Here is a 17,010-nt window from a genome sequence, read left to right as displayed (position 1 = left end):
TAAAATCTCGGCTTTTAATCAAAAATATTGGCTGCAATCATTTTGTAAGTAATCTTGTTTGTAAACATATTTCCACTCCTACTACTGTTTAAACCATTTAATTTAGTTATTCCAATGTCGTATAACGGAACTTGGATGTGATATTACTTTATTTTGGACATAATTATCTTTGCAACAACTATGATACAAGGCAATCAAATGTTTTCGTGCCGCCCTAAAACAAACGAAACGGAACTCCGCTATCGCATCAAATTCATCAATAGCACATCAATCTAGTGTCAATCGTTTATGTAATTGTCTATAAATCGCAATGAAAACAGAAACATTATACAGCATAAAAAATGCTACCACGTCTCCGTATTTTCTTTCGCATTCAAAGGCCACTGTTCGTACCTGTCTTACGTTTTTAAATTACATAACGTTTCGTAAAAAATAGGTGTGTCGGTAAGTTCGGCATGCAAAATACTTACACTAAGTAGGAAACAACTAAGCGTTTAGTATTTTTTTTTAGAAATTAAAATTTTGTTGCACAATGTAAGCGGCGTCAGTGACCAGCACCCACTAGTGTTTAAACAACATTTTTATACCGCGTGGATCAGTTGAGTCATGCAAAGTACATGGAACAGTTGTAGCTACTTTATAAGCGCTCTGATTTTAGGCAGCTATTTTTGTTAAATAAAATATCAAAGGAAAATTAAACTAAACTCTTCACAAAAAAATGCGGTCCGCGCTTCAACGATGAAATGAGCAAAAAGTTGTTTATACGTACATCTGTATTAATATAATTACTTAACACGGTCGAAGGTTAATAAACAACCAATCGTCATGAGCTTTAAAATGATTCGAAACCAAAAATAGTAAATAATAAAATTTGAAGTTAAAAATATTAAAATCTCACAAAAATTTATAAGTGTGCAGTGGAACGGCATAAATTCATGCTTCAGTGGAACAGTTACATTTGCACAGTTAACCAAAAACAGAAAAAAAAAACTTTATTTTTTGGTTAATTGCATTAGTTCTGGTTAAACGCGAATCAACGTGAATCACGCGGGAGTCAATTGTCAAGTAGTATACTTGAATATACAGCTACGATATGTTTTCACTTGAATATCTAGCATATATTCACAGTATTTTTTGGAGTAGTATGATCCTAACTTTGTCAGTTCTACAACTGCTACCTTTCGCTAATGCACATTTCATACAGATCGATCATAATGCTTTTCAGCTTAACAACTTTCCTCGGCCACCACTTTTACCGCCACCACTGCCTCCTATAAAACAAATACCACGCCATTTAGGCTCAGTAGAAGTTTCACCAGCGGAACTCATGGCTGATTTGAGCAACGCTCTCGCCTATCGCATCCTTCATTATCATTCAATACTCAACAGAAATAACTTCGCCTTTTCCCCTACGGCACTGATGAGTGTGCTAATAGCATTGTACGAAGGTTCTGCAGGACGAAGTGCTTTAGAATTGCGCAACGTACTGCTGCTCCCAAACAGCCGCGATATCATACGCATAGGCTATCGCGACATACATCGTAGATTGCGGGTGAGTACAAAAACATGTTCTGCCTTTGAAAGATGATCTATGAATATCTTGGCTAACTGGAGTATAGTTAATAAATTACATCTTAATGTCTTAAGGAAATGTTTTCACATAAAAATCTCTAAAACCAAAAATAAAAATATGTAAACCTCATTAGGTTAACATATTCTCTTTTTGGTTCTAGCCGTGCTACCGTTCAGAAATGTGTGGATCCCAGATGAATGTTTGACTCGGGATTTAACTTTGCCAATCGCATTAAATAAATTTTTCCTAAAGTCTATAAGTACTCTAATCAAGTTTTTCCTCACCGCTATGAAAGATACTTTAAAGATTCGTATAGTACAAAACTTTTATTGAACTCTCTTATTCTCTCTTACCATCGAACCACTTAACTTCTCTGATCCTTTGCCATCATATAATGTCTAAAGCATACAAGAGATTTTTTTTTTAGAGATTAAGTCACTTGAATCCCGGAGATCAATGCAATCGCTGATAAGCTTTAATATTTCGCAACGGGCATTACACTTTCAGCGTCCATATCATGTGAAGCTAATAGAAGCCCTCATGAAATTAAGTAGAATATTTAGTAGCCTTGATTTAGATTTCGCTTGCCCGAGTCTGTAGACAGACAATGGCGTTAATCGGGATTAACGAATTAATTCGGAATTATCTCGGGAATAAAGAGCAACTAATGTGGATTGACAACTAAACTTAATTCTCATAATTTAAGCGGATTAGGGGAATTTTGGCAAAATTGCCAATGACAGTTAATATCTTTTGTGAATGAAAAATAATGAAACTTCTAAAGAGAATAACAAGAATGACTAGCAAGCTTCGCTCGAACACGCTCGAAATCGCATTAATTGTTTTGATATTTCGGAGCAGTTTGAGAAATTGCAGTTATAGATTTTTTTTAACAAATAAATATTTCTTATTATCAGGGCAGATAATACTCGTATTTGTTGCCTGCGGTCCCTCTTTCACTGACAAAACTGTTCAATAAGCAAATCAGCTGTTCACTAATCCACGTAAGAACCGTCTGTCACACTACTATTATTTATACATTCTTCGTTAGTCAAATTAGTGAATCAAGTATGTACGGTTCATATAATAATAAATCTTACCTTTAGATAACCACTCGCCACACTTTGCTGAAAATTTAACTGCCATTTCTAAAAATAATTCATTGTGTCTTCGTTTTTTCATTGGAATCTGAGTCTTCTGGCATTTCTTCAAGCAGCTCCTGAGTAAATTTTGAAGTTAAGTCATTGTCTGAGTATTCTTCAGTGGTTACATTATTTTCATGTATTTATTATTGTGCATTTTTCATCTATTGTAAATGCCCGTTACATAAGTGTTCAATATTTTTTAACATAAAGAAATCACTAATCAGCAAATGTTGATTACACGCTTTGAGCGAATTTGGAAAAGTGCCGAGCTTTGTTGTTTATATGTAGACATTTTTTTCAATTATAAGAGATCACGATACTTTTCGACCACCATTTGCAAATAAAAAACAGCTGACGGCAGTGACGAAATTCGTACAATAAATGTTTGCTTGTGTTTGTGTTCTGTTGTAGCTTGAGCAAAAATTTAAAAAGTAGTCAATTAAGCGCTTTAAATTAATGAAATATGTTCAGGAAGTATAATTCAGTTTTGTACATATAATTAATTTAAATAATATAAAACCTCTTCCTCCTCGTAAAAACAAAACGCACTCACTTAATTTTAAACCGAAAAAGGTATTTAAATAAATAAATAATTGACACGTAAGCTTCTGTTAGGTGTTTGGCCGCGACCCTCCTCCTATTTGTGGCGTGCGTTTTGACCTACAGTTTTAAGCCGACTCCGAACGGCAAATGGTTTTTTATGAGGAGCTTTTTCATGGCAGAAATACGCTCAGAAGTTTGCCATTGTCTGCCGAATACGATCGCAATTAGAAACAACTTTTTTCTATCTATTGGTGTTTCGAACCTTCGCCATGGAAGTCACGCACCAACCCATTCGGCGTCAGTTGTCTACAGTAAAATGAATAAACTAAATATTAATTCAACACAAAAATTTGGCTTAAACAACTTCCTACCCCGCCCTCTCTTAAGCTCGTAGAATTATTAAAAGATTTTGGTATATTTAACTCATTCATAATAATTAAATATACTTCTAGACTTACTTTTTCGGTTCCGAAAACCCGCTTAAAGGTTTGAGTCTCAACAAAGAAAATGTGACGATTACTCACAGCTATGAAACTGTACTGATGTTTTACGGCTACGATTTGGGAATAGATATGGTATCATCTACAGTATCTATGCCATCGCCTTCAACGCCGGTGTCCAACATAACTGATGAAATAGCAATGGCAACAACAACAATCATGCCCGAAATTGTCACAACAAAATTTTCAAATTTCAGCACGGCAACCACCTCTGAAGCTGAACTAATGAATGGAGCTAACACAACACCTTCGCCTGCAATGCTCACAACCACCTCGGAATCCACAACTATAGCTGAAAAACCAAATGAAACTACAACCATAGCCAGCCAAATAACGACCTCGGCGGAAGTGATAACCACAGCGGAAGTCACGACCCCACCGCAAATCACGACTCCAGCAGAAACCACCGTAACTTCAGAGTTGTCAACGATAACAGTAGAAGACGTAACTACCGAAACAAATGATGAAACAACTCCTACACCAATTAAGGGAAACGAAAACGATGTCGCCGAGCTTGTGGCTCCCATTGAACTGAATTCAACACCTTTTCAGAGATTACAAAAGGCGCATCCAATACATCAGCCAAGCTCTAAATTGCAAGCCCCTTTATCATTGATATCTGCGCCCAAACATAAATACTTACCGCAAACTGCACGCTCGCGTAGTATCCGGCATAAACGACATTTGTTTAGCCTCAAAGAGGTCGACACCAATCTTTTTGTTACACTCTTTCCCCAGCAGCATCATACTTTTCCATCCCAGCATACTACTGGACCCGCGACATTAGGACAATTCACAAATGAATATGAAGTTGAAACACTAGATGCCCAACTTCTAAATGTGGCAAATGCTAAAAGCAATTACGGTTACAATACAGATGTCATAAGTCACGTGTTCTATTTAGGAAACCAACAGCTGGTTCATACTACATTCAAAGTATACAATGCAGTATTGTATTTTAAGTACTTTGAAGAACTAAAAATGAGTGTTCTTGAACTTGAGCTGGATACACCGGACTACAATTTGATGATTTTACTTCCCGACTATCAAATAGATTTAGTAACAGCGACTGCCTCACTTGGACTGGCCCCATCGTTACGGCTGATGAGAAAGCAACTAAAACCGAAATGGGTTCAAGCCATTATACCAGATTTTAAGCTACATGGAATACTGTTTCTTACCAACGACCTTCAAAATGTAAGTTAACAATGTAAACAATCAGACTTATCATGACTTTCACCCCGAACTCCCTTCGAAATAAATTTCACTTCAAATCAGCTGATATTATTCGAATATAAGAATATAAACTCTGACAGCAACATAGAAAATTGTACTCGTATAATATTATGTGTAGTAGTTTATCTGACATAGGTATATATACATAATTGGCGCGTACAACCTTTTTGGGTGTTTGGCCGAGCTCCTCCTCCTATTTGTGGTGTGCGTCTTGATGTTGTTCCACAGATGGAGGGACCTACAGTTTCAAGCCGACTCCGAACGGCAGATATTTTTATGAGGAGCTTTTTCATGGCAGAAACACGCTCGGAGGTTTGCCATTGCCTGCCGAGGGGCGACCGCTATTAGAAAAATGTTTTTCTTAATTTTGGTGTTTCACCGAGATTCGAACCTTTATCTGACAGCTTTGATAAAATTTTAAATATATAAGTAGGAAGAAAATGTAAAGCATCGGGCAACTAGGAGACAGCTGAGAGACAAACCCAACCCCTTGGAGCTGCCTGATGTTTTATAAACATAGTGCAATCTCATGATAAAATTATTAAAAGTGTGCTCAATTGTGACACTCGAGTTTTGGCACTCCATTTTGATAAAAATGGTAGCAAGTGTGTTTTTACTTAGATGGAAACAAACTGCGAACGGTTTAAAAAATAAATTAAAATTAACATTTGAATGAAAATAGCATATTTTAAACTCATTGTCAGTTTGGAGTTTCCCTGCCCAAGTCACGATTTTATTTACATAACTAACTAAGTGACAAGCTGACTGTAAGTATTTAAATCAATTATTATTATATTTTAAGGGCTTTTTTAATATTTCTTTTATTTCGAATTCCTTTGTTTAATTTTTTATTTACGTTACTTTAAATGCGTCCTTGTTTTGAAAAAAAAGCATCTTAACGTCGGCGCTGGCATTTACTTGCTCCGAACACACAGCAAGCAACGTAGCTGTCGAAGTGGCGAAGAGTTGTACCGTTACAAGCCACAATTTCTTAGTCGTACCCAGAAAGCTGGTGCCTTGTTAAGCCTCCTTTCTAAGTTTACGCACCTGCCCTTCCGTTTAAATGGGTTGCACACTAGTTTAGAGATTTTCAAATTCAGCGAGTTTGTTTTTAAGCTTCTCCACTTCTGCTTCAAGAAGTGCCACTCGGCAATTTTCATAGGATCTAGAGCACATTTAAATTAAATTTTATTTAAATTAATCACCTGCCCTCCTTATCCTCTTTCCAAGCATTTTTTTAAAGACTCCTTGTTTAGCACGTAACGTTTTTGGCCATTCCACGCCTATTTGATAAATATATATTTAAATAATAACCTGTAAAATATCAAAGTAATATCAGTTTACTATTCAAACTATATAAAACTATTTTTTAACTGGAGCACCCGTGCTATTCTGCTCCAACGTCAACTATTTCAAAAACTCTGTTACAATCTCCTTATTCTCCCTTATAAGCCTTTGACAATGTCCAACTTTTCCTGCATATTACCCAACAAAATGTCACATTGATTTTTTTTTTTTTGTAATTTTACTCCTTAGATAAAAGTAAATGGAATTAGTTCTTACTTTTATAATTATTTTTTATATAAAAACCAACTTACACGTTGAAATTATATTGCTCGCCTTTCAAAATCAAGTGATAAATGATAACGAAATATTCCGGGCGAAATTGAAACTATTGATAAAGCTGAAGTATACTCGTACATTTAAAAGAAAAACAAGCATAAAGCAGGTAAAAACACCTTTTTTATTTCTACTTGTGCCGTACATTAAGGATTCTGTTCACAGCCATGAATTTCGCTGGCAACATAATTTTATTTCTCGCGAACATTTAAAAGCGGTTATTGCCAAAAATAAACACACCAAAATAAAAAGAGTCAAAACAGGAAATATTTAAATTAAAAAAAATGTCGTTATTGGAATAAGCTGCCTGCAGGGAGGTGTAGGAATTATAGCATTGTTTATTTGGGCAATGAAAACCACCTTTCCTTTCTCTTTTTTTTTTAATTTTGGATATTTCCATTATTTACCCGTTCTTCTATTGAGTAATGAATTATTGTAATAAAATAAAAAGTTCATCATATTTTTTTAGTTTTTTTTTTCAAGCAAATTTTTGCAATTTTTGCTGAATTTCAATTTGAACACATTTTTTAAATTCGACGAATTGTAATTTGTCACTCAGAAAAGTGCCATTTAAATAGCGGTGAGAAAGTGTTGCTAGCAGCAAAATTTTATATAGATTTTGACAGCTATTTCATGTAAAATGGGAACAGAGTATACTCTACTTGCTACACGCACTTCTGGCACCAAGAACAACTTGCTCACAGCAAGCAACAATAGTAACGATATGGACGGAGCGTGCTTTACGGGCTTTGCTTAACTTGGATTTTGAAAATTAAAACGCCAAAACAGTGGTTTAGTGCCCTTTTTAGTGTTTTTTTTTTTTTTTTTTTTTTTTTCATAGATAGTTCAAGTCATGAAATCATTTGAAATATTAATTTAAGAAAATGGGATCACAATGCATCTATTTCAGAATTTTAGGTTCTAATTAAGAAGTTTAAAAACTGGTCTATTTTGAAAATGTGAATACTTTGAAAAACAAAATTCTTAAGCCTTCGCATTCAGTAAATGCATTGCTTCCGATTAAAAAGAAAAAATTGTTGTTGTGACAATTGTAATATATCAGGTGATGTAAATTTACACATCGATAGTAAATCAAAATTTAAAATATGACTTGAAATAAATTTTAAAACACCAAGTGCGAAATTTTGAGGGTTAGACTTTAAAATTAATTACACATTTTAAATGTATGGAGGCAAACTTTTTTACAAAATCGTTATGAACGAATAAATTGTGTGTTATCAAATGATGATTTTTTGCTTTTGTTAAATGCAAACTTTTATGCAAAAAAAGTGACTCTGTGAGAAAAATAGCCTTCGTACAGTGACAAACGTATCTCTACAAAACATATAGCGAAAAATAAGTAGAGAAGTGCTAAATTCGGCCCGAACTGAACTTTACATACCCGCGCACATATTCGGAAGTATTTTACATGGAAGAAAATGCTCAATATCTTGAGCCAAGAAAAATTGTAAAAAATAAAGCCAATTTTTAAGCGCCTTAAAACTTGCACTTCATAATACTGAAATTTAATGAGCTAAAAAACTGCATCCCTAAAAATATTCTAAAAACTTGCATTAATGATAATTTTTTTAGTTTCAGCAACACTTTCATGACAAACTATATGCGTATTTCAAATTTCAGATGGGTGTGTGTGACATATTTGAACCTATCCGAGCAGATTTTCGACCTATGACAGATGAAAAGGGTATTTATGTAAAACACATCGAGCAATCGATCAACGTCAACATACGAACGCATCCAATAAATCAATTAAAACGTAAGTCTATATTAGCATAATTAAGAACTGTCTGAACAAGAGAATGCAAAAACACAACATTGACAAGTTTTCAAGACAAACTATTCAAAAAAATTTAAAAAAGAAAAAATGCGAATTATACCTTTCTCAAGTAAAACTGTACTTTGCTCGAAAATAAACATGCGTCAAAATATTATTCCACCTAACGGTATTTCGCAGCAGTAAAACTTCAGCACGTGTAATACTGTGCTTAATCTATTTTGTTCACTTGAATAGTGGCACTAACCAAATAAGAGAAATTAATATATAATCCTATATTTGATAGGAAATTTGGATTTTTTACATTTATTTTCTAAAGCTTAATAGTTTGTTCTGCCACCTTGCTTCTAAATTACTTCATAAATACTCCACCAATTCTCCATATAATGGAATTTCATTATTCATTCTTGATCTGAATTAAAGCCTTTTTGTCTTCAAATTGTTGCCCATAATGTTCCGATCTGGGGAAATCGGTTGCCATGCTAAAGTTTCAACGTTTTGGGACGCAATCCAAGTTTAGACCACTCTTGAAGTGTGTAAAGGTGCATTATCCTGTTGAAATATCCAATTAATAGTTCCAAATGTTTCACGAATCTCAGGAAAAGGTGATTCCAACAGAACTTTATCGCTGTCTCTTGTCATTTTGTAGTCTACAATTTTCAAATCGAACGCGCCAAAGTACGATATTGCTCCCCATACCATAACACCAACTTCATTGCTGTGATGTAGCCTCAAGTACCTCTCCTCCCTTCTTAAGTCATAGCCCATCCTGCCCTATGTCCTCGATAGTCTCACGATTTCCATCTTTGAGGTCTTGAATCGACCCTGGGCTGTTCACGTGGCTTCAAAGAAAAAAGTCACAAGGTGCTAAATCACAAGATCTCGGTGGCCAATTGTGATCACCTCTTCGAGACATAACACTGTCCGGAAACTTTTCGTTGCTTGTTTGGCACGTAGCGTCGTCTTGTTGAAAATAAACGGTGTCCAGATCAATAACATCCAATTCCGGCTACAAAAAGTCGTTAATCATCTCTATAGCGCAATCCATTCACCTGTAACACCTGCTATTGGAAAACCCATACTACTTTTTTCCATTCACCGAGATCGTTATTGTAATAGACAAAAATCTATGAAAAAGCTCTTTATAAGAAAACCATTTGCCATTCGGAGGCGGCATAAAACTGTAGGCATTGAAGCAAAACTTCTTCTGTAATTGAAATCTGTTACACCAAGCTTCGGTTTTGGTTGTACACTTTTATTAATGCGTATTTTTTAAACCTTACTTCTTATTCTTAGGCAACTATGGATCACAAACTCAACCCATCCAGATCTCCGTAAACCATCCGTTTCTCTTTTTCGTCATCGACCGTGACCTAGATGTTGCTGTAATGAGCGGTCGTATCTTAAACCCCCTGAATGTGCGAATTCAGTAACATAAAACCATATTGTCGCACATCCATCAGATGAAGGTAGTTCCTGATATTATGCGACAATGATAAAAAAAATTAAGCAGTGTCACGATTTTGTCATCCAACATACCATGCCTCCAACACGTTAGTAGCATCTACCTTTCGGGCGCATAATAGACTGGAAGAAAACCCCAACCCACCGCGACCGTAATATACACCACTCCTCGATGCCTTCAACGCCATCTAGACCGCTGACCGACAGACCATCTCCTTGCACAAAAGCAACCTAATCCACATTTGGGTTAGACTGCCAGGACACGAAAGTAAAATTAAGTAGAGCAAACTAACAAGGCAGTGATATTTTGATAGTCTAGATGGACAAAATTATTTTTCTTTTTGTTTGTTAAGTAAAGGCAATATAAAGTACATAATAAACTAAGAAAAATTGTTTATTTTTATTATTAGTGCAATAAAAAAATTTAAAAATTATTGGTGAGAGCATGACCAGGGACTATTGCGTAGTCTCTTTTTTCTTCTTGTCTTAATTACATTTCTACTGCAAATTCTAATTATTCTAGTTTCGTATTGGCAACGAGAGTATGAGTTTCCTTTTGGCCTCTGGTGACGATACAGCATGCTTGACTGCGCTTTGTATGTGTTAGTGCAGCCGGGTGGCGTCGTGTCACACATACTTGTTGTCGGTAAAAATCAAAAATTTTAGATATTAGCGTCAAGCACCCGACACGCACACATATAAAGTTCTTGTCAAACAATGCTTGACCGTCACCAGAGGCCATTTGTTTTACTTGAAACTACAATCGTTAAACAAATTTTACGGTCTGCCTCGACACCTATTTGGTGAAAAGGTTATGCTGCGACCACATTAGGAAATTCAAAAGTAGCTGAAGCCAATCGCTATCACTGGACGTTAAGTGCTCACAATGTCTTAACGATTTGTTCCACTTGACTGAACTCTGAAGCAAAGACCGCTCCCAGTCAGCAATATATGGTGAGGAGCAGGACACTTGTTTGTTTATATACTATGTTTAGCTATTATTATGATAATTTTATATATTTTAATATTTACAGACACTTTCATTTCAAACGGTATTGTGTTATAGCAAAAATGGCATAATCATCACAAAGGATTAATTTGTTGGTTTACACTTTTTAGACATAATACTCATGTATGAGAGAGTTCGACAGGGTTGTCACCTCTACTTTGTTAATATACCTTAATTTTGACAAATAAGTATTTTTAAATTTCATTAAAATTAAATTAAAATATTCTTGTCCGGTAAAAATTCTTAAACAATTTAAATAGCCTCAATTAATTTGGATTACAATTCTGTATTTTCAAAATTCTGCCGCAGCCTATATTTAACACTTTTTTCATACGCTTTTTTGAATCTACTGGTCAGCTGGTTAATATGGCAAGCGAAAAGAGTCAATTATTCTTTTTGTCACGCTCAAAAAGCTTTAATAATTGAATCAAGGTATGAATCGTTATGCCTTTGCATGTTAACGAAAAATATTTTTTGTTTTTTGGAAAATTCATATGAAACTCATCGAGAATCGATTCCACAACAATTCCACTACTGCGATAACTGCGGTAGTGTGCTATTCCGAGTTGCAGTCACAACCGAGAAGTTGCACGAATTTCTGGCAACTTTAGCAAAAGTATAGCGGTCTAACCAAGCGAATTTATTACTTATTATTATAATATTATAAATCCAATTTGGTTCTAACTATCAAATATTCAACCATTGTTGCACGAAGTCTTTTAAATTAGCATAAGGCGAATCTATTAAAGATGGCAGCAGTTGATCAGCTGATATGTTTTTTTTCGCACAAAACTTAAAGACGCAACGTAGTATTTACATATGTACATTCAAATTTGTAATTTGAAAATTGAAATTTTGTTATGAATTTAAAATCGAAAGACTTCTTGTAAATAAATAATATAATGAGAAAGTACGCAGTTTGTTTTAGATAAATAAAGTACTTTATATTTCGGCGTCACATTCACCTATCTATGCAAAATAAGTGCCAACGTCACGTTAAAATCTTAACAATCTGATGCCCATCACCTGTTAATCAAGCGCAATAAAAGTTTTCACTGCGCAGTTGAAATGAGCAAAGAGGAAAATAATTAATAAATACTACTTTAAGGTTTAATGTTGTTTATTTCTTGATGTATCAAATACTACTGGTGAATAGCCAGTTCCACCTCCCATATAACGGTAATTTCCAAAAACCAAATATATTTACTCATATTTGGTATATTCATATAATAAACCCAAAAGCATAAATACGGCGCAAGTAAAATTTTGAAAAATTGGCGGTGATGACTTAATAAAACTCAAACTATTACATTTATTGCTCTTTAATTTATTTTGATCCGACATATACATATATCATTGGGATCGTAAAAGAGTTAAGACTAATTTTCCACCCGATGTTAGAAGCTATATTTCTTGAGTATGAATTAAACTGTATGTACCTCCTATTGTGGAACAACATCAAGACGCACACCACATATAGGAGGAGGAGCTTGGTCAAACACCTAATAGAAGTGTACGTTCCCTGTGTTAAAATTCGGTGACGAATTCAGCACTAAAACCCTCACTTTGGCTCATATCAACTCATTTACCAGCTTTTATCAAAATTCGCTGCTCATATGAGTGCAAATATGAACCCTTCAAATATGTACCTTAATAATAAAAAACATAGTTTTCAAATTAGTAACTGTTTATGAAGGTTAAAAAATTTAAAACACGTTGGTTAATTCATCTATAGAATTGTAGTTCCAATGTCATATTCATTGCACGAAGATAGGCTAGTAATACAAACACATGCAATTTAAATCAACGTGCGAAACGCCGAAATTTAAAATCTAATTATTTCAAGCTCAAGCGCACACAATTTAGTAAGCGTCGTAAATGATTAGGTGAAATTGATGTGACTGATTCTGTTTACGGCTAGATTACTCAAAATTTGCAACTTCAAGTTTTGTATTTCTTTGTCTTTCCGGTAAAAAGTTCGATCACGCTTCTGTTGCAATCGAAGCATTTTCAAACGTTCCTTTTCCACAGCAACTCGATACAAATGCAACTGCCGAGCTCGCTGAGCGCGAGTGCGTGGAGCATAACCGTTAATACGAAGACGAACATGCTTTAATTTCTTATGATTGCAATGGCACTTAAAATGACTATTCTGGCTTGTCGAAGAAATGGGAGGCAACTGACACTCCGATTCACTCGCCCCATCCTCGCCTATAATTTGTTGATTTAAACTGAGAAATTGAGGTCCTTGACACATCCGTTTGTTTAACTCATGAATTACTGGTACTGGTGATTGCGAACTTAAGTCAGATAACCCATATACGTCATTCGGATTTTTATTTGTTTGCTTGCCATTGGATAATGTATCAAAATCTTCTAAGGAAATAGCTTTTTCAATCTTAATTGCCACTTCATGCATCGGCGTTGGCATATTCCTTATGCTTTGCCTATTCAGAGATGCTGCTGTAATAAAATTAAAATTTCCCAATTTCATATTATGGGGTATGTACTCGTCATTACCAGATGACTCTAATGAGCAGCCTGCTATTGCCAAACTATTATCCAGGGACTGACTTATTGCTAGTGCGTCTTTTGCTTTTTTTGCCTCCGCAGCTCGTATGCGACCTAACTGTTGTTTAAGTCGATCTTTTGAGCGCTGATAGCCCGCAGATCGCATATTTGTTGCTATATCATCCCATGCTTCCGATTTCCTTTTAATTGTCATTGTGTCGCTGCCCTTATTTTCCAAAATTACTTTATGCATGCGTGTCAGCGATAGTAGCAATTGCTTTTCAGCTTCCGTCCAATTTGGTTGCCTTTCCCGTTTTTCTTTCACTTTATTACCATTTGAAGCAACTGTTGCAATGGAGAATTTTAGATAATATGTATTGGTATTATATTTTCTAAAACTCCTTTTAACACGTACCACTTAAATCCATAACACTCATTAGAGGACCTTCCAAAGCTTTCATAAAAAATAGTGTCTATCTTTATGCTGATATTAAGTTTAAAACGGCTAGCTTTTTAAAAATTGTATTCTCAATTATGTCCGTATACAGAATTATTAGCAAAAAAAGAAAAAATAAAAGGGCTGCCAGAGTTGTAGAGGTCTAAATTATACTATCAAAATGTTGATGCAACACAACGTGGGTGTTGCATACATAGATATTGATAAATTATATTCATACCACAAAACTTATCTTTTTCATAAATATATACATATACAACTCGATTTTCCCGCAATAAATAAGAAAACCCTCTAGGATTATTTAAAAATAAGCACTTACATTTATTTCTTAAATGGCGTAATATCCTAATCAAATATCTGATATTTATTTTTTTTTTTTTTTTGTTAATTCAAGTTTATTTAAAAAAATAATTAACATTTATGCTATATCTATTTACATCTGATATTAAAGATGTGTTCATATATTCAAGTTTAAATTTAAGTTATTTTAAAAGAGCCTAATATAAATATACACCAAACACAGTGCAAACACAAAAGATGCTGGCATTGGTAAACACGTCGGATGCATAGGAATCAGCTTCGGCGTCCCAGCAACATTTTGCTATATAGCGGCAACCGGCACCCAATTGTTGTCCCAAGCTTACTTGCACAACGTGCTTAAAATGGGGCATTTGAACTTTTTCCTTCACAGCCAAACTAACTGCATCGGAGATCTCTTGAGTCCACTTACGCGCTTCATCTGCGTTGTACACCTTCCCTAAATGACATTTCATTAACGAGAATTTACCGCAATTCCTTAAGTTACCTTGTAGTTTGTCATAAATAGTTGTCTGAATAATTTGTTTAATTTGAGATGCTGGGAAAAGCTCTCTTAACGAGGGTTTCATGCGATATGAAGTCACTGACAAATTTGGTGCCAATTCGTCTGCTCCATCCTCAGCTAAAAACACTTCATTTGTTTCGCTGAAATCAGTTCCTCGCCTTTCTTCGTCAATTGGTTGGGATTCATTTGGTATTGTTTCCATTTTCTTTATAATTACATATACTATTAGATAACCAAAGCTTTTGTATTTTGACAAAATTGTTTATTATTTTGTGCTTGGTAAATGTGCAATCATTGCTTAGCAACCACTAAAAAATCAGATAATTATATATTTTCGCCCGTGGTGCCAAAATTGATCAAAAGTACTCATTATGGATACGTTCAAAAGTTATTGACAAAAAAGTGGAACTTTTTATCACTAACACTTTTTTCATTAAATCGCTAAATTGCCGTATAACGCAACTTGAATATTAATTGACTGTATCTTTGAAATGTAAGCACAAAATGAGTAAGGAAAATAAAACCTAGCAAATAGTGTCTGATACCTATTTTGTTTCCAATTTTGGCACCGGGGTCGTAAGCTAGATAACTAACAAAAATCAAAACTAAACATTTAATACAATATATGCAAATTCGGAGGGAATTTGGGTACTGTAGTTAGCTAAAAACATGGAAAATAAAAAAACGATGTAAATAAACCTTTTGTTTATTTGAGTAGCTGCCATACCATTTAAATTTATTTTCAAAGACAAAATATAGTTGCCATTTCAAAGCGAATTGAATTCTTATTCTATCACTCTTGGGTTAAAACCAAGGCGAATTGAACACCGTATCTTCCCAAAACAGACTCATTATTTTTTGCGATTTGGACCAGCCTGCCAGTCAGGCTCCTTTCCAATACAAAACAAACAAACAGAAGGAGAAAATATAAATGTTTGTGAAAATTCAGTGAATAGCTTGGTAAAATTCTGATTTGTTAGATTTACACTAAACCTAGATTCATTAACACACTTCTCTCATATACGCTCAACTAAAAGAACTCTTATAGCAAAGGTCACACATGTATGGAGCATCGCCACAGTTTATTGAATGCTCAGATTGACTATTCTAGTTTTTTTTTCATGATTAATTTGTCAATAAAAATTGTTTCTAAAAGTACGTTCACATATGCATTAATTACCCGTTCACTTATGGCAGATTACCTTCAAAATAGACAGCTGTTAATACTTTCTTGAAAGGTTGTTCTTCATAGAAATTGCTTTGGAGGAATATTTTGGAGTTTTTGGTTTGTTTAATTATTAACGATATGAAGAAAAGACAAGGAGAAGGAATAGCTAACTTTACATCGTTTCTAATAAATCCTCACCCTTACCATTCAACGGCCAGATGCGGTGAAAATATTTTTAATTACCAATTTTTCAGATCTAGGAGAGTAAAAGAGAATGCTCCGGTAACTTTAAAGAAAGGTTTAGAAAAATTGGTATAGTCAAACAAGTTTTAAATTCGCAAATCAACAAGAGCAACCAGAACCGACGTATTACATTCAAAAGCACAAATTCAGCTCAGAAAACATAAGAGAATCAACCACTTCGTTTTTGACGTGATAACGTCTTATAATTCGATTTAGCCGGCTGCACGCACGAAAAAATGTGTCGTTACCTTGCTCATTTGTCGTTACCTTGCTCATTTGTCGTTACCTTGCTCATTGCCGTTACCTTGAATGAACTGCAAGCGAAAGCGCAGAAGGAACGACAAAGCAAACAAAGCAAACGAACGGCAACGTTCGACATCTTGCTCTCTCCTACTTAAGTGAGCGTATATATGTATGTATATGCGCATATGTACATATATAAATTCACGTATTTGTATTTGCATATGCCTTCTTATTGATTATTATTAATTTGATTTACTTGAAGAATTTAAAATAAAACCAAGTTTGTTAATAATACCTGTTGTTTTAATGTTATTATTATTAATTTTTTATTATATATGAAGGAAAAAATGTATGGTAATATTTACCATATACCTTATAAGATACTATGTTTCGCGCAATTTTCGAAAAGAACAAATCTATATGTAAAGATGCATGCAAGTCATATGGACATATCAAATATACGAATCTATTCCGTACGCAAGCAAATGTAAGCTAATGTGCTTGAACTGCAAGCGAGAGCGCGGAACGAACGACAAAGAGCACAATCGGCCCCCGCGTTCGGCAACGTTCGACATCTGGCTCTGTCCTACTTGAGTGAGCATATATATGTATGTATATGCGCATATGTAGGTATATAAATTCACAAACTTGTATTTGCATATGCCTTCTTCCTGTGTGCA

The 17,010-nt window shown here is 34.6% G+C and overlaps 3 protein-coding genes across 6 annotated transcripts; 1 reads left to right on the top strand and 2 right to left on the bottom strand.

Moving 5' to 3' along the window:
• The first annotated feature begins 218 nt into the window (after positions 1-218).
• On the top strand, positions 219-10,310 carry LOC128865324 (uncharacterized). The gene is made up of 5 exons (XM_054105526.1): positions 219-444; positions 512-1,552; positions 3,714-4,958; positions 8,259-8,394; positions 9,709-10,310. The coding sequence occupies exons 2-5, from the start codon at positions 1,094-1,096 to the stop codon at positions 9,843-9,845; spliced, it is 1,977 nt and encodes a 658-aa protein (XP_053961501.1). The 5' UTR covers positions 219-444; positions 512-1,093; the 3' UTR covers positions 9,846-10,310.
• A 1,822-nt stretch (positions 10,311-12,132) lies between these two features.
• LOC128856835 (uncharacterized) lies at positions 12,133-13,970 on the bottom strand. Of its 3 annotated transcripts, none has more exons than XM_054092224.1 (3): positions 13,812-13,970; positions 13,406-13,741; positions 12,133-13,348 (listed from the first exon to the last, which is right to left on the bottom strand). In XM_054092224.1, exons 1-3 carry the CDS (start codon positions 13,855-13,857, stop codon positions 12,768-12,770), a joined length of 963 nt encoding a protein of 320 aa, XP_053948199.1. In that variant the 5' UTR covers positions 13,858-13,970; the 3' UTR covers positions 12,133-12,767. The 3 variants fall into 3 exon arrangements, with proteins under 3 accessions (XP_053948199.1, XP_053948207.1, XP_053948190.1); XM_054092232.1 differs by having other exon boundaries at positions 12,133-13,345; XM_054092215.1 differs by having other exon boundaries at positions 12,133-13,741.
• Positions 13,971-14,246: 276 nt separating this feature from the next.
• Positions 14,247-15,381, bottom strand: LOC128856826 (dynein light chain Tctex-type protein 2B). Of its 2 annotated transcripts, none has more exons than XM_054092203.1 (3): positions 15,222-15,381; positions 14,659-14,881; positions 14,247-14,610 (listed from the first exon to the last, which is right to left on the bottom strand). In XM_054092203.1, the coding sequence occupies exons 2-3, from the start codon at positions 14,876-14,878 to the stop codon at positions 14,351-14,353; spliced, it is 480 nt and encodes a 159-aa protein (XP_053948178.1). In that variant the 5' UTR covers positions 14,879-14,881; positions 15,222-15,381; the 3' UTR covers positions 14,247-14,350. The 2 variants fall into 2 exon arrangements, with proteins under 2 accessions (XP_053948178.1, XP_053948167.1); XM_054092192.1 differs by having other exon boundaries at positions 14,659-14,984; positions 15,222-15,380.
• Positions 15,382-17,010: the final 1,629 nt, after the last annotated feature.

The sequence above is a fragment of the Anastrepha ludens genome, chromosome 2 (genome assembly GCF_028408465.1).
Source record: "Anastrepha ludens isolate Willacy chromosome 2, idAnaLude1.1, whole genome shotgun sequence".
NCBI lineage: Eukaryota > Metazoa > Arthropoda > Insecta > Diptera > Tephritidae > Anastrepha > Anastrepha ludens.
This window is presented reverse-complemented; position numbering and strand designations above follow the sequence as displayed.

What these genes read in the sequence shown, in the direction of transcription:
- LOC128865324 (XM_054105526.1), top strand. Translation starts at nt 1,094, where the DNA reads ATGTTTTCACTTGAATATCTAGCATATATTCACAGTATTTTTTGGAGT. An exon ending in ACATACATCGTAGATTGCGG is followed by an intron (nt 1,553 to 3,713) that starts GTGAGTACAAAA and finishes ATATACTTCTAG; the next exon opens with ACTTACTTTTTCGGTTCCGA. An exon ending in TTACCAACGACCTTCAAAAT is followed by an intron (nt 4,959 to 8,258) that starts GTAAGTTAACAA and finishes TTCAAATTTCAG; the next exon opens with ATGGGTGTGTGTGACATATT.
- LOC128856835 (XM_054092215.1), bottom strand. Translation starts at nt 13,857, where the DNA reads ATGAAAGCTTTGGAAGGTCCTCTAATGAGTGTTATGGATTTAAGTG. An exon ending in GAGTGTTATGGATTTAAGTG is followed by an intron (nt 13,742 to 13,811) that starts GTACGTGTTAAA and finishes CCATTGCAACAG; the next exon opens with TTGCTTCAAATGGTAATAAA.
- LOC128856826 (XM_054092203.1), bottom strand. Translation starts at nt 14,878, where the DNA reads ATGGAAACAATACCAAATGAATCCCAACCAATTGACGAAGAAAGGCGA. An exon ending in TATTTATGACAAACTACAAG is followed by an intron (nt 14,611 to 14,658) that starts GTAACTTAAGGA and finishes AATGTCATTTAG; the next exon opens with GGAAGGTGTACAACGCAGAT.